Source organism: Tupaia chinensis, unplaced genomic scaffold (genome assembly GCF_000334495.1).
Source record: "Tupaia chinensis unplaced genomic scaffold, TupChi_1.0 Scaffold000317_1, whole genome shotgun sequence".
In the NCBI taxonomy this organism is placed as follows: Eukaryota; Metazoa; Chordata; class Mammalia; order Scandentia; family Tupaiidae; genus Tupaia; species Tupaia belangeri.
The window spans coordinates 1,103,668-1,118,072 of record NW_006159810.1 but is presented as its reverse complement, the minus strand read 5'-3'; the positions used below and the strand labels follow the sequence as shown (position 1 = coordinate 1,118,072).

General features: G+C 42.7%; 1 protein-coding gene across 1 annotated transcript in view; it reads right to left on the bottom strand.

Annotated features, from left to right (window-relative positions):
- The window catches only part of CRIM1 (cysteine rich transmembrane BMP regulator 1), a 218,335-nt gene that overhangs the window by 120,216 nt on the left and 83,714 nt on the right, over positions 1-14,405 (bottom strand). The window contains exons 7-8 of the mRNA XM_006151377.1: positions 10,375-10,617; positions 9,195-9,315 (exon numbers count right to left, since the gene is read on the bottom strand). Of these exons, the coding sequence (XP_006151439.1) occupies positions 9,195-9,315; positions 10,375-10,617 (364 nt within the window). The remainder of the gene's footprint in view (positions 1-9,194; positions 9,316-10,374; positions 10,618-14,405) is intronic.

The window sequence follows — 14,405 nt, the reverse complement described above, 5'->3', positions numbered from 1 at the left end:
GATTATCACCCAACTTTCAAAATCCAACCACTTCTGATTATTCTGGCTTAAATCATTACTCTAGTAGTTTGTGTTACTTCATTTTTTTACCTTTTCTAAGTTTTTTTTTTTTTTTATTAAATACAAACTGGGGAAAAACGTAACCATAATTTTTATGACTTTCCTTGGACTTTCTCCCTTTCCTATCACTATGCAAACTGTCTCTCTCTCCCATTATCTTTGAAGTCCTAGAATTTTATAAAAATGTCCTTCCTTTTTCTTCCTCAGGAATCTCCTGACAACTTGGGGTCCTTCCTTTCTAGAGTTTGGGAAAGCTAAAGAATTTAGAGGTAGAAGTTACTTTTGGGCTCATCCAATCCCTCTTCTCCTTTCCCAGCTAAGAAAGTCGACATAGCTGACAGGAGAGGTTAGCTCAAATTCATGCTGAAGTGGGCCTGGATTTCTAGCCCTCCTAATGTCCAATTCATTCTCTCTGGAGAGACCTGGTGATGCGGTAGAGGGGATCCCTTGGCAGCTGAATGGCTACTTACACATACATATTTCCTTCCAGACTGCAATAACAAAGGGATGTGTTGGGACCTGAATGGACGATGGCTATCCTGGGAAGTAGAACTGGGAAGGAGCTGGTGGGGCATGAGCTCAGGGTGACAGGAGACTGATGCCTGGTGGTTTGTGCTCACAGAGCCTGGCCTGGCTGCCGCTCACCAGGCAGATCCTTCTGGCTCCACCTGTGTTATGTACAACATGGGAGAAAAATACAGCCTGCCTCCTGGGTCCTGCTCTCCGACTCAGGCTCGTCACTGTGCCTAGGAGGACTGTACTTAGAATTTCACGTGCGTGTGTGTGATAAAAGTCACCTATTAGTCAACCTGTTAGCTAATAGATAATCTAAACATTTTAATTACTTCAGACCTAAGGGGAAAAATAAACTGAAACAAAAATCACTTCTAAAACTTTAAAAGTAAAATAGGTTATTTTTCATAGCATATCTTTTCCTTATAATATTGTTTTGTTTTAGATTTTTGGCATAGAGTGTGTGCACTCACCAGAGAGGGACAGTGAGAAGGACAGTGAGAAATCATCCCCCAAGGGGATTGCTACTCTGCATTCCCTTCTCCTCCATTCTCCTCTCAGAATTTTGGGTATGCATGTACACACACTCAGTGTGATTTTCAAGCCACCAGGCCTGGGACTTGAGCCACAGTTAGTCATGTGGGAGTCCAGCACCTTAACCACCACACCAAATGCTGGTCTCCCCCCCCCCCCCCCCCCCCTTTTTTTTTTTTTGGCATAGTGTCTCAGAAAGCAAGGGCTATAAAATAAATGTTCCAGGCACAGGTTCCGGAATGAAATCAGGCTCTGTGGTCAGGCAGAGGCAGGAGCCAGGCAGGGGCTTGGGAACCTCACTTTCCACAGTGCACGCTCGGATGACACCCTATTTTAAGTATTTGGATGTTATAAACAATGACTTTATTTATCTCTACCTCAAAATAAGCAGATGGACGATTCTAAGTAACTTTTAAGAGAGGCATATGTAAGAGAAATATTGAAAACAAAATGTGAAGTTTTTGATAAATCTCATTCAAATACATTCATGATGAGTGACTGGTAACACACTGAGTACATTCACCTTCTTAATTAAAAGGGTTACTTAACAAAGTGCAGGACATTAAAAAAAAAACTCTCAGTAAAAGTAAAAAGGTATTGATCTCTAGCTTTTTAACTAGTTCATGTCCACCTTTAAAATCCTACCTCTGAATGACCGGTGAAAAATGGCCAAGTGAAGACTCTATAGAGAAAAAATTTGTGATCTAGAGGTTATCTTCTTAAGAAACAGCCCAGCTAGGCTGAAGTCTAGACTGAGACGGGAGAATGTGAACTCCCAGATAGACAGCCCAGGCTGGACCCACCCTGCAAACACACTTAGCAGCTCCATTTCTCACAGATGAGACCATTTACATTAGAGAAGAGTTTTTCTGCAATACCTTGCAAAGTTTTGTTTTTGCCTTAAAAATTGACCTAGTTTCATCAAGCAGATCTTTGAGTGTCACAAAACAGCACTGCCAATTGTGTTGAGAGAAAACCTAGTTTTACTAGGTATTACAACATTCCCAAAGGAGAGGAGTTGAAAATAATGGTCAGCTTCATGATGCTTAAAGCCCAGGGGTGCTCAGAGGCTCTTAAATTGAGTGTCGATTCTTGGGTGAATTTCTAACTTCTAGCAAGTGATAACGGAAGGAGAAAGGGAAGCTCTCGGGCATGAAAGACTTCAGCATTTGGAAGAGCGTTGCAACCTGCAGTGCTCCACCAACTTTGTGTGATCAGAACGTGAAAGCTAATGGCACCTTTTTGGTTAAATGTATATTATGGTGGATTAGAAGTGGCCACACATTCTTTGCAGCTTCTATCAAGAGGTGGAATCTGCTTCCTTGTTCTCTAAGGGCTCACTCTGACTTGTTTTGACCAACAGAATGTAGCAGAAGTCATGCTGAGTGACTTCTAAGTCTTGGTCTGTCTAATTGCCAGAGGGTATGTGCACTGACCAGAGAGAGACAAAGAAACAAAGAAAAGAGAGGGAGAAAGCACCCTCTAATGGGGTGTGGTCATCTTGCAACCCCTTCTCAATTTTGCCATCCTGCTGGGATTTTGGACATGCACACAAAGGTGTCTGGAATATTTTTCAAGCAACATGGCTGGGGTTTGGACTCTGGTTGATCATGTGGGATCCAGCCCCTTAAACCACTAGACTACAGGTCAGCCCCCCAGTCTTGGGTTTCTTAAATCTTTGTGACATCCTCTCTCACTTAAGCCCCTCTTTGATAAACTCAGGATGAAAGACCACATGGGGTGAGAGATTCTTTCAGCTACCCCAGCTGAGTTTCCTGACACATGAGCAACATCTAGCCCCTGACGACCTGCCCGCTGAGTACAGAAGAGTTGCCCAGTTGACATGTAGAGACAAGAGAAAGAATAAATCTTTGTGGTCTTGAAAGAATAGTCTTGGTTTCTGGCAAGCACTGGTTTTCCACCTACCTCTGACCTAGGTCATTCTATCCTTCTTTGCTGCATCTCTGCTTTTCTAAAGGCCCATCCTTCATATTCAGCTTGTCTGTGTCTTAGGTCTTCCCTATTTTGGGGGACAATGAATAACTGAAATGTGTTTATTCTGCAATATGTGCTATGATAATGTATTAGGTTTTCAGGAATGTCATGACGTGTTTTTTTTTTTTATGCAAAAATGCATCATGACTTTCTGGACAGCCTAATAAATAATTCTGGTGATGAGATACAAAATTCATATTCAAGTACTTATTTCTCAGAGTTAAAAACAAGAACAAAACACCACTATTAAAAAAAACTACAGTGGAAAAAGCACAGATTTTCAAAGAACCTGGGTTACAGACTTAGACCTGCTCTCTTTCTTGTACCAAGGAACACCTGTGATCTTTGTACAAGTCACTTACTCTTTCCATCTCCCTTTTCCTATCTATACATCCCTCATGGAGTTAAGTGGTAACATATGTGAAAAAATAAGAACGAAAATGAAAATGCTTTGTAAGCAGCAAGGCACATGACACATTTGTGACTGTTCTCTGCCTACTAGAGATCTAGGGACTCCTTCCTTCCCTGTAAAGACATCATTTGCATCAATTTATCTGATTCATAAGTTTCTCTGTTGCAAACTCCCTTACCCATCCATCTGTAACATGCAGACAGGCACTGGGGACTTCCAAAGACTATTAAATATGGTGAACCTCACAAAGTCCCACTTTTCCTTTTAGTCATTGTGCAGTGTCTGGGCCCAGTGTAAGACCAGAGCTACTAGTTCTCATCCTTTTCCATCCTCTTCTAAAAGGAATGATGAGCTCCCACAGAGCTCTCATTTCATCATGGTGCCAACAGAAAGGGATAAAAAGAAATGGCAGAATGACTGGAAATTGAACACAACTTGAAGGAACAAAGAATTAATAATGGTTAAAAGTTAGGGACCAGCAGTTGTTGTAAAATCACTATGTCTCTGAACTTCCATGTGGTCGACCGCAGTTCGAGTCCCAGACCTGGTGGCTTCAACTCACGCCGGGTACATGTGTGTGTGTGTGCCCAAAATCCTGAGACGAGAATGGACTGTGGCGTGGCCATCCCCTCGGGGGTGATTTCTTGCTTTCTATCTCTCTGTTTCTCTCTGTCTTTCTGGCGAGCAGACACGTCCTATAGCAAAAACCTCTCCAAAAAAAAGAAGTTAATAATATTGCACATAAGTAAGATGTCTATTAGGCTGAAGTTTAGGAGAAGAGACAAAGACAAGTTGAAATATGAAGGATGGGCCTTTAGAAAAGCAGAGATGCAGCAAGAAAGGATAGAATGACCTATACTTAAGAAAGGCCAGAGGTAGGTGGAAAACCAATGCTTGCCATGACAGAACTGGAAAGAGATACCTAAGAACATCTAGAGCAGTGACTGTCACTTGTAAGAACTCAATTCATATCTGATGAATGAATAAATAATGGAGGCAACCAATGAGCTGAAAAGATACAACTCAACAGAATACTCAGAGATCAAGCCAGGGCTCACAGAGAAATAGGGCAGTCAGAGGCCCAAATAGCTGAACAAGTCTTAGTAGGAATGGCATTTCCATCTGGATGGGACTGAAGGAGGGAAGAAGTCACTCTTCAAGATGAGGGGGAAGGCCACAAATACCTTGTACTTTCTGTGAAAGTATACGAAATTCTCACAAGAAAAGTGGTTGTTACTTTGACCAAAGGTGTTCTATAGCTGCCGTTTTAGATACTTAATCTTACTGTGTCCTAAATGTAAAGGGCTTTCCCCCCGAATTCTCCACATAATCAGCTTTGCTCTCAAATGGCTCTAAGTTCTTAACAACACTCTCTACAAGTATGCTGGGAAAGATCTAATAATCCTAATAGGATTTTATATATTCTATCTTGCTCCTTATGCCTAAAATCACATTCTCAGGGAGAGAACATTTGACAAGGCTCACATGCAAGAATAAAGTTATGTAGGTTTTTTTCCTCTTAAAAATACTACCACTGTTGCTATACATTAGGTTTCCTTCATTTTACTTCTATTTTCCTATGATTACTTGGGTTTTTATTCTTTTATTAAAGTACGGCCTGATGGGGCCAGCAAGTGGCATGGTGGTTAAGGTGCTGAACTCACACATGGCTGACCATGGTTCAAGTCCTAGACGTGGAGGTTTGCTTTCTCACTTTCCCCATCTCTCTCTCTCGCCTCTCTTTCTCTCTCTCTTCCTCTGGTGAACATAAATGCCCTGTAGTAAATAAAAAGATAATGACAAATAATTTTTTTAAAGTATGGCCTGTCTATCATCCTCAATATTGATAACCCATTTAATATGTAATGTAGGTAGGTTGAACAGGGTCAAGCCAGAGCCTGAGCATATTCTTCATTTACTGACTCATTCAGTACTCATGCCTATGCGGAGGAAACGAAAAGACATAATTCCTCTAGAAATATTCTTTGATGAAACAAGACTTTCCACATGTCATAGTTAAATAACAACACATGGAAGTATATGATTAATTGACAGCATGGAAAAGGGTATGTTGGGAGTTCCTAGGGGTGTAGCGTAAGGGTAGGTTGAAGCATGAAGACCTTGTGGATCAAGTGGAATTTAATTGGAGCCCTGCAGAATGAGCAATAGGAGAAAAGGTGGACTGGCGACATAAAGGCACTCCATGCTGTGGGAGATGTGTCTGGATTGGAGGATTTCTGCAGTACCGAGGGGAGCTGGGCCATAAAGAAGAGAGCTGGGAAGAAAGTGCTAGGAAGAAAGTGCTCTTCAAGTGGGAAGGCAGGAAAATAAACAAGAAACGACTGGGTCATCGGAAAAGTTAGGATGTACTTTTCTATGTGAAAATGCATCATGATTTTTCTGATGACCCAAGACAAATATTGACTGCTCGTCTTCAACATGTGTATCATCCTGGCTAAGAATGGGTCTATTTGTTCATCTGTTCATTCGTTCAGTCATTCATCAATACATGGAAAGGGACCTATAAAAGTGACATGTAAGCACTAGAGGCTACGAAAGATTCTTTCCTGTAATATCACACAGAATAGTAGAGATGGGAAAAAACTCAGTAATTTCAATAAAACATGGAAACTTCTATGATAGAGACTTAGGGGGTTACAAGTGAGCAGAGGAGGACGCCTAAATCATCCTTAGGGATCAAAGTCTGAGGGCACTTCACAGTCCAGGAAAGCAGGGCAGAAGCTGCCTAGGTGGTTGGGGAAGGGCGAACTAAAGGTGCGGACACAAGGGAGCTTGAGGAGGGGACATTTTCAGGCAGCAACAGAGGATGTGTATAGAGAAGGGGCAGCGGATGCCTATGGGTCACTGACTACCTCTAATTCAGGAAACTAAAGAGCTGTGAGAACGCATCCCTTCCCTGCAAATAATTTACAGTGGGATTCTGAATGACTTCCTTCTCCATGTTTTTATTTCATCAATGGAGGCACATTTAACTCTGGCTGTTCTTCAGTTTTGAAGGCCAAAACTAAAATTTGGTCCACAAAGTAGTCACTGTCCTAAGAGTTTTGTTAACTTGATTCACAGAAACTTGAGGATAAAAGGGAAGATACTTAGTTCCCCTCCTTTTCTACATAACATTTCTTCTAAGTATTCCTGGCAGGTGGCCATTCAGACAGAAAGACACCCATCCAGCTCCAGGGAGCTTGGAGCCTCAGGACACAGCCCAATTCATTCCTGAACATCACTAGTTGTGAAGAACGTTTTCTTTGCTTAAACTAAGATTAAATATGACTTCCTGTAGCTCCTACCCATTTCCACCCCTTTCCCCAACTGACAGAAGTAGCCTCCTGTGTCTCCTTCAAACAGATGGTGCTTTGTTACATTTATAATAGTAAGTGAGAACTGTCCCTCTTCCTCGCTAAAGGACTTTTAAGTTAACAACTGGCTTAGTGTTGATTAATTAGGTTCTCCAATATAATGTACCGCCTTCCTTCTCATGAAGACCTTGATGCAACATCTGTTACCGTTAGATACTCCATATTTCTCCTTTCCTGATTCACAATGCCTTACGTTTGCACAATATTTCATCCCTTTCCAAGCAGATCCACATAAATTATCGCAATCTACTGTCACAAGGAGGTTGCGGTGCCACTGTCAGTATGTCATCATCACAAAAACCTTTGTAGCGGTTTCATGACACAGCATCAGTAGGCTACGTCTGAGAGAACCCTAGGTTTCTGACTGGACAAAGGCTAGGATATGCCAAAGATCTAACACATTTTAATAGAGAAAAAAAAAGAAAGTACTTCTCAGAACAGACTCTGGATGCCTCCTCGAATTATGGGGAAAAAAACTGTCATAGCATAACATATTCCTATTTTATCAAATCACTTGTACTCTTTGGTTTTATCAAACCACAACTACTCATACAACAGACCTACAGGTGAAGCGCTCCAGCCCTGGGACTGAGGGAGAAGAGGTTAGTCATGGAGTGGAATAAGGCATGGTTTTACCTCTTGGTATTTATGTAGAACAAAAGTCGAAAGAAACGAGATGACTTCATCCCTGCGAATGATGGACAGGAGGTCATGGCAGAGAAGAGGGCCGGGTGGCACAGGGAAGGAGACAGCCTGTGAACTCCATATCTCCAAGCTTAGTCTTCCCCCGGCAAAGCACTAAGAGCCAGCTCTATGGCAATACTTGGTGGGCATTGTGGGACAGGACCCACACATGCTTATTTATAGAGGAAGCATACTTCTAGGGCTAAGTGATGTTCTGCCATTAGGATTATAATGACAGCAACTTTCCCCCCGCCCCCATCAAGCCAAAGAGAGATGTGTCTGTTACTCCAGAAAGCAAAGAAGAACTCAGACTCCTCTGCCTAGAAAGAATGGGTCTGGGTAGATGTGTGATTGAAATGTCTAGGGTCCCTGGGAGCAGTTCCATCAAGCGTGCCTGTTTCATGGCACTGGACATACCAGAGTTCTACTAGGTTCACTATGGAGGATCAAATGACACGCCGGTTTCATGACACAGCATCAGTAGGCTACGTCTGAGAGAACCCTAGGTTTCTGACTGGACAAAGGCTAGGATATGCCAAAGATCTAACACATTTTAATAGAGAAAAAAAAAGAAAGTACTTCTCAGAACAGACTCTGGATGCCTCCTCGAATTATGGGGAAAAAAACTGTCATAGCATAACATATTCCTATTTTATCAAATCACTTGTACTCTTTGGTTTTATCAAACCACAACTACTCATACAACAGACCTACAGGTGAAGCGCTCCAGCCCTGGGACTGAGGGAGAAGAGGTTAGTCATGGAGTGGAATAAGGCATGGTTTTACCTCTTGGTATTTATGTAGAACAAAAGTCGAAAGAAACGAGATGACTTCATCCCTGCGAATGATGGACAGGAGGTCATGGCAGAGAAGAGGGCCGGGTGGCACAGGGAAGGAGACAGCCTGTGAACTCCATGTCTCCAAGCTTAGTCTTCCCCTGGCAAAGCACTAAGAGCCAGCTCTATGGCAATACTTGGTGGGCATTGTGGGACAGGACCCACACATGCTTATTTATAGAGGAAGCATACTTCTAGGGCTAAGTGATGTTCTGCCATTAGGATTATAATGACAGCAACTTTCCCCCCGCCCCCATCAAGCCAAAGAGAGATGTGTCTGTTACTCCAGAAAGCAAAGAAGAACTCAGACTCCTCTGCCTAGAAAGAATGGGTCTGGTAGATGTGTGATTGAAATGTCTAGGGTCCCTGGGAGCAGTTCCATCAAGCGTGCCTGTTTCATGGCACTGGACATACCAGAGTTCTACTAGGTTCACTATGGAGGATCAAATGACACGCCTGCCATGGAGAGACCTTGCTGCCTGCCTCCCTATATACATACAGAAGGGCACATTTGCCTGTGTAGTTCTGGGGCCTTAAAAGTGCACAAGCACTTCTTTAGGAAAAATCCATAAGGATTAACAACTTAACCTAATGACACCTGGCTTTGATCTGAGGAAAAATACGTATAGGTATCAAGTAAGAGCAACAGTTCAGTGATTTCGTCAGAGAAGCAGAAATGCAGCTTTCCCGTGAGAAAACAAAGTGCGTGCTTGAAACTGTACCTTAGATGATGCTAACGTACAAGGCAGAGGAGAGGGCTTGATAAACTAAGGACAAACCAACCTTGTTGGCAGAGTACAGCAACCATCCGCTGTGAGTCTGACTTGAGTTTCGTAGCTATCCAGGGGGCACACGGCTTGCTGAACAGAGGGGCATTCCACGGTGCTGCAGTCCACACTGAAAACTGAAAGGGGGCAAACAGAGAGGCACCATTTACTGTTACATTTGTTTGCATGCTGAGACCCCAAGTGAAATACTGGCTCTTGATAAATGTCCAAATTTTCTTGCTCTTCAGTAACCCAGTCCTAGTACTGGCATTTTTATTTCGGTCAATGCTACGGAACTGCAATAGCTACCGAGTTTTTTGTGCAAGGCAAGAGGTAAGGACAAGATATTTAAGAGTTAAGATGAAGACAGAGAAAGAGAGAATTAAACCAGTGGTGGTTATAGGGATGGTGAAAGTCAGCTGGAAGCATATCTGATAGAACAGTTCAAGAGGTGAACAAGAGATTGTGTTGCCTAAAGCATTTATCTAGCAGTAAACAAATCAACCAACCCAAGAAATAAACAAATCAACGAAAACTGACCAATGGTTAGAAATGTGCAAAGAGAAAATCACTACAATCCAAACGTGTTCACAGATCACATTAGAAATCATATAAAGCAAGAAAGAGCTGGGACACAACCACAAATCAAATGCTGGCAAAGAAGGTGAGTGAACAGTCAAAGATGACTTAGCGCATGCTATAAAGTCAAGGGAATGGATGGTGGGGAATTGGCAAGGAGAAAGACTGGGGCTCCATATTTTATTATATAACTTCTGGTGCCTTGATGCACGTTTTTATGTAAAAATAACTTTGTTTTACATATGATGATTGTTTTTTCATGTAATCCTTTCACATGACAGATAGATCTGCAAATGAGGGCTCTGATCTTCCTTAGGGGAATGAAGCAGGTAGCCATAGTGCTTAAGCTACCCTCCCCACAAAGCACATTTTGAAGGAAAAGAAGAAAAAAGACATGCTCCCTTTCTGAAGGTGCTTATGTACCAGTGGATTACCACTCTCATTCTTTGTCTAGCAGGCCAGAAGTTAGGCTGCCATTTGCCCAAAGTGGCAGACTTGCAGTGCACTGGTGAGAATACCCATCTCTGAGGGAAAGGGAAAGACCGGAGGCGGCTGAGGAGGAATATGCTACCCTTGACACAGAGGAGCTGGGTTGCTGAGACAGAGCCTGTGCATACCTGGTTTGCACTCATAGAGGTCACAGCACTCTCCCGGCTTCCCTGAGGCTTTTGACACTAGTATGTTCAGGTATCCCGGCTGGCAGACTTTGCGCAGACAGCCCGCAGGGTCGCACACACAGCGGCTGGGCAAGGGGCAGCACTCCCCGGGAGGAGCATAACCCTCGATCAGAACGGAATCTTCAGGACAACGTGGAGAGAACTGGACTTCACAGCGGGCCTTGGAGCAATCTGGCTTCTCTTCTGAATGGGAGAGAAAGAGTTTAGCTCATGCCCAGGGCAGTGTGGGGCAAAAGCACAGACAGACCTGATGATCTATTTAGTTACTAACTAAGAGGAGAGTAGAGAAAAATATCTGATGGAAACACTAATTACTTTAGCTACTCTGAAAAGCTCTCCCAAGATGTGCCTACGACACCAAAACATGAGCTAAGAGTCCCCCTTTCTGTTCTTATTCATGCATGTTGAACAATCAGTATCTGGTGCAATGACCAAAATGAAGAAAGGCAAAAGGAAGATGCATCTATGGCATGGGGAGTCTGAAAACTGGATGCAGTTATTAACTAGAAGGTCTTCACATTCAAGAGTTTTGGGGGTGGTTCTTTGAAGACAGCATATGTTTAAACAACAAAATAGAAACCCACCAATGAATTATGGTGAATTCAGGGACTGGAGACAGTGTGCATGATCCTTAGCATGGAATACTTGTACCTCCAAGCTCTCAGTTTCGGTGACATGAACTTACTAGGATCGTGTGAGTCTATGATGTGGCAGCCTTGCAAGATAGATAAGGAGCCCAATCCCCGGGTAACTTCCCTAAGTGATATCTGGGGTGTTCGTTTCTCTAGCAGAGACACACTGATGCCCTTGTTCCCCTTTCTCCAGTATTATCTGACCTACTGCTGCACCTCAATTTTAGATACAGGAAAAACAAATCAGGGAGGTACTATGTAGTGATTTTAGGACTGAATGGCAAAGCCCTAGGTTTGGGTGCTCCACTCCATGGCTCCAATCCTTGGTTTAACCTTTTAAGAAATCTATACTTACATAAGGTCCATGAGGAAAAGACTGAAATAAAGCAAAACATCGTCGTACCCCATGACCTTCAGGTAGTGCGAGAGTTCAGAAAATGTAGCTTTGGGGGAGATTTCTGTAAGCTCTAATGGTCTTTCCTTAGGTAAAACCCAAGGACAGAATCACACAGTGGGGTTGGACCCAAGAGATCACCTAATTTAGTCTTCTCATTTTGTATATGAAGAACAAGAGCCCCACAGCTCCAACGACCTGCCAAAGGTCAGTAGGAAACCTAGAGCAATAATCCAGGCCTCCTCACTTCCGGGTCATTCAGCTCTCACTATCACAAGAGTAGACCTGTTTCCAAAACCAAGTCTGTTCCTCTGGACCCTTTCTCCCCTGGCTGCTGTGTCTTTCATTTCACTGACCTCCTCCTTGTCTAATTAAAACACAGCATGCAAGATCTTTGATATTCATAGTTCCAGTAGATTCATTCAAACATATTTATTGAGCACCTGCTGTTCCAACAGCTTGGGATAAATCAGTAAAGAGCACACACATAGAACCTGCCATCATACAGTTCATGAGGCAGTGGGAGGTGACAGAGAATAATAAACATTATAAATAAAAAACTACATAGTGATAAGGATGGTACATGTTAGAGGGGAAGAAGAGAGAGACAAGGGGGGTGGGGTGCTTGGAAGGAGGAGGGAAAGTGACAATTTGATCAGAATTGGCATGATTGAGAAGTTGACATTGGAATGAAGATTGGAGAGAGGGGAAGAGCAACAGACATAAGTGGGAGAAGGACACCAGAGTAGTGGCAGCAGGGCAAGAAGAGAAACAAAAGTGAGGTCAGATGGGCAACAGGGTCCATCTGGTCATTTAGGACCTCAAGTCATTTTAAAGACAGTATGTTCTTTTATGACATAAATTAGAGCTTGGATTATATAGGAAAAGAAGGGAATAATTCAGAAAAATGGGTCCCCTTGTGGAATATCAAGGACTTGGGATCTGAGCAAGGGCAGCTTTCTGCACAGGATATCCGGGGAGACAGCGTGGGAAGAGGCTGGAAAGACATCTGGAAAGTAAGAATGTGGAAGAAGACAGACCTATGCTCCATTTAGCACAGCTGGTTAGTGGGTGTAATGGAGATGGAGACCAAGATGGGGTGGAGAGACTCTTAATATTCACGTGCCTTTCCTTTGGCCCCCTAACTTACAACCGCCTTCTTATTTTCCTGTTGGACAGAATGCTACTTCACTGCTCCTGAGCCTCAATGAGGGGCGACATTCAAACGCAAGTGTCTGGCCTCTCTTCTAACATGCCAATATCCAACAGCTTAAAGCAGAGTGCTAAGTTGCAATGGTCCCCTAAAGTGAGTTCCTATTAGCTCTGTTTTACTGAAACAAATTCAGACAGGTAACATCACTTGCCTAAGGTCACGCAGACAGTAACGGTGCTGTGACAATGGGACCTTGGTTCATCTGGTCCTCTGTGATAACACACAGTAAGGTGGCTTCTGTCTCAGGAATCCCAGTGTTATCTGTGTCCAACTATGTCTTTCTTTTCCCCTCAGTTGAATTCTCTGGGGCTCAGCTTCTGACCTGATCATGAGTTTAGCTTCTGCTACAACTACCTAGCTCAGCTGGACCCCTGCTCCCCCTTAACCAGCTTTTCTCTCTCCAGGACACTTGGGACCTACAGAGCATGTACTCGGCACATTCCTGAGCCAAACAGGGTAACTCTTGTCTTCGAGTACCCATCGATCACACGCTCATGTTATCACCCCAAGAACTGCCCTGTGAAGAGAACATGATTAACTAATGAGGAATTCCACTTTACAATCCCCATCAATATGGGGCAGAATAAATGAAAGAGCTGTGAAGGAAAAAGTGGACCTTGACTATACAGGATTTAAGGTGCAGTTTGTAAAGTATATTCAGTAAACTGCTCGCCTGGCAAAGAAACACGTTGTTTTAAAATTAAGAAAAGCTCTGTGACTTTAATTGCAAATAGCACCTTATTCCTCCTGTTAATTTGCTGTAATTAACTTATCCTATATCACATTCTATTACACTCTTATTATACAAAATAATATGTACAATCTTAATGTAAACATTACTTCAACTCAACAAATTTCCATTAAAACCCAACACAATCATCAGATCTAACTAGTTATTCTACTCTTGGTTCTTTTTTTTTAAAAAAATGTATTGATTTATTCCATGACTGAGAGAGACAGAGACAGAGATACTGCTCGCCCCAACAGGGTCTTGACATGCAATCTTATCCCAGCCCTTGCCGCCCTGGATCATGGGTACGCACGTGCTCGGCAAACTCAGGGAGGTTTCCAGATGCTAACCCACCACCTTCCCATACGAGCCTGCCTCCCAAAGTCTTGTGTTTTTACTACTGTGCCATGTTTTGGCCCCTTTACATTCTTCTTAATAATCCAACATTGCTAACTCTTGATGTGTTGAAATTTAAGCCTTAAGATAGGACTTTCTTTTTTCTTTTTACAGAATTATTTTAACTTTATTTATTCATTTTAACTACACCAGAGTTAGCGGAAGAATGAGAAAGAATCAGAGAGAGAAAGTGAGAAAGCAAGCCACCACGTTTAGGACTTGAACCACGGTTGGTCATGTGGACGTACCCGTACCCACTGGCCACCTGTTGGCCCCAAGACGGATTTACTTCTATGACTACCTTTGTAATCAGGTAGGATAGAGTAAGCTACCGCAGGCACAGTCTAAACCACAGTGAGTGAGTTTTGGAGCTTGAAGACCTAAAACCAAAGGTTAAATCTGACTAACTGCTTTTTTCAACTTTTCTCGAGATGATCATATTGGTTTTCTCTTTAATATTAATATATTCAGTTAGATTTTAAACCATCTCTGTGTTCTCAGAATAAACAGTTTCTAAAGATTCTGCCAAATTTGACTTTCTAATATCTTAAGGTTTTTATCTTTATATTTTTGAGTAAAACTAGTCCTCAGTTCTTTTTCAATCCA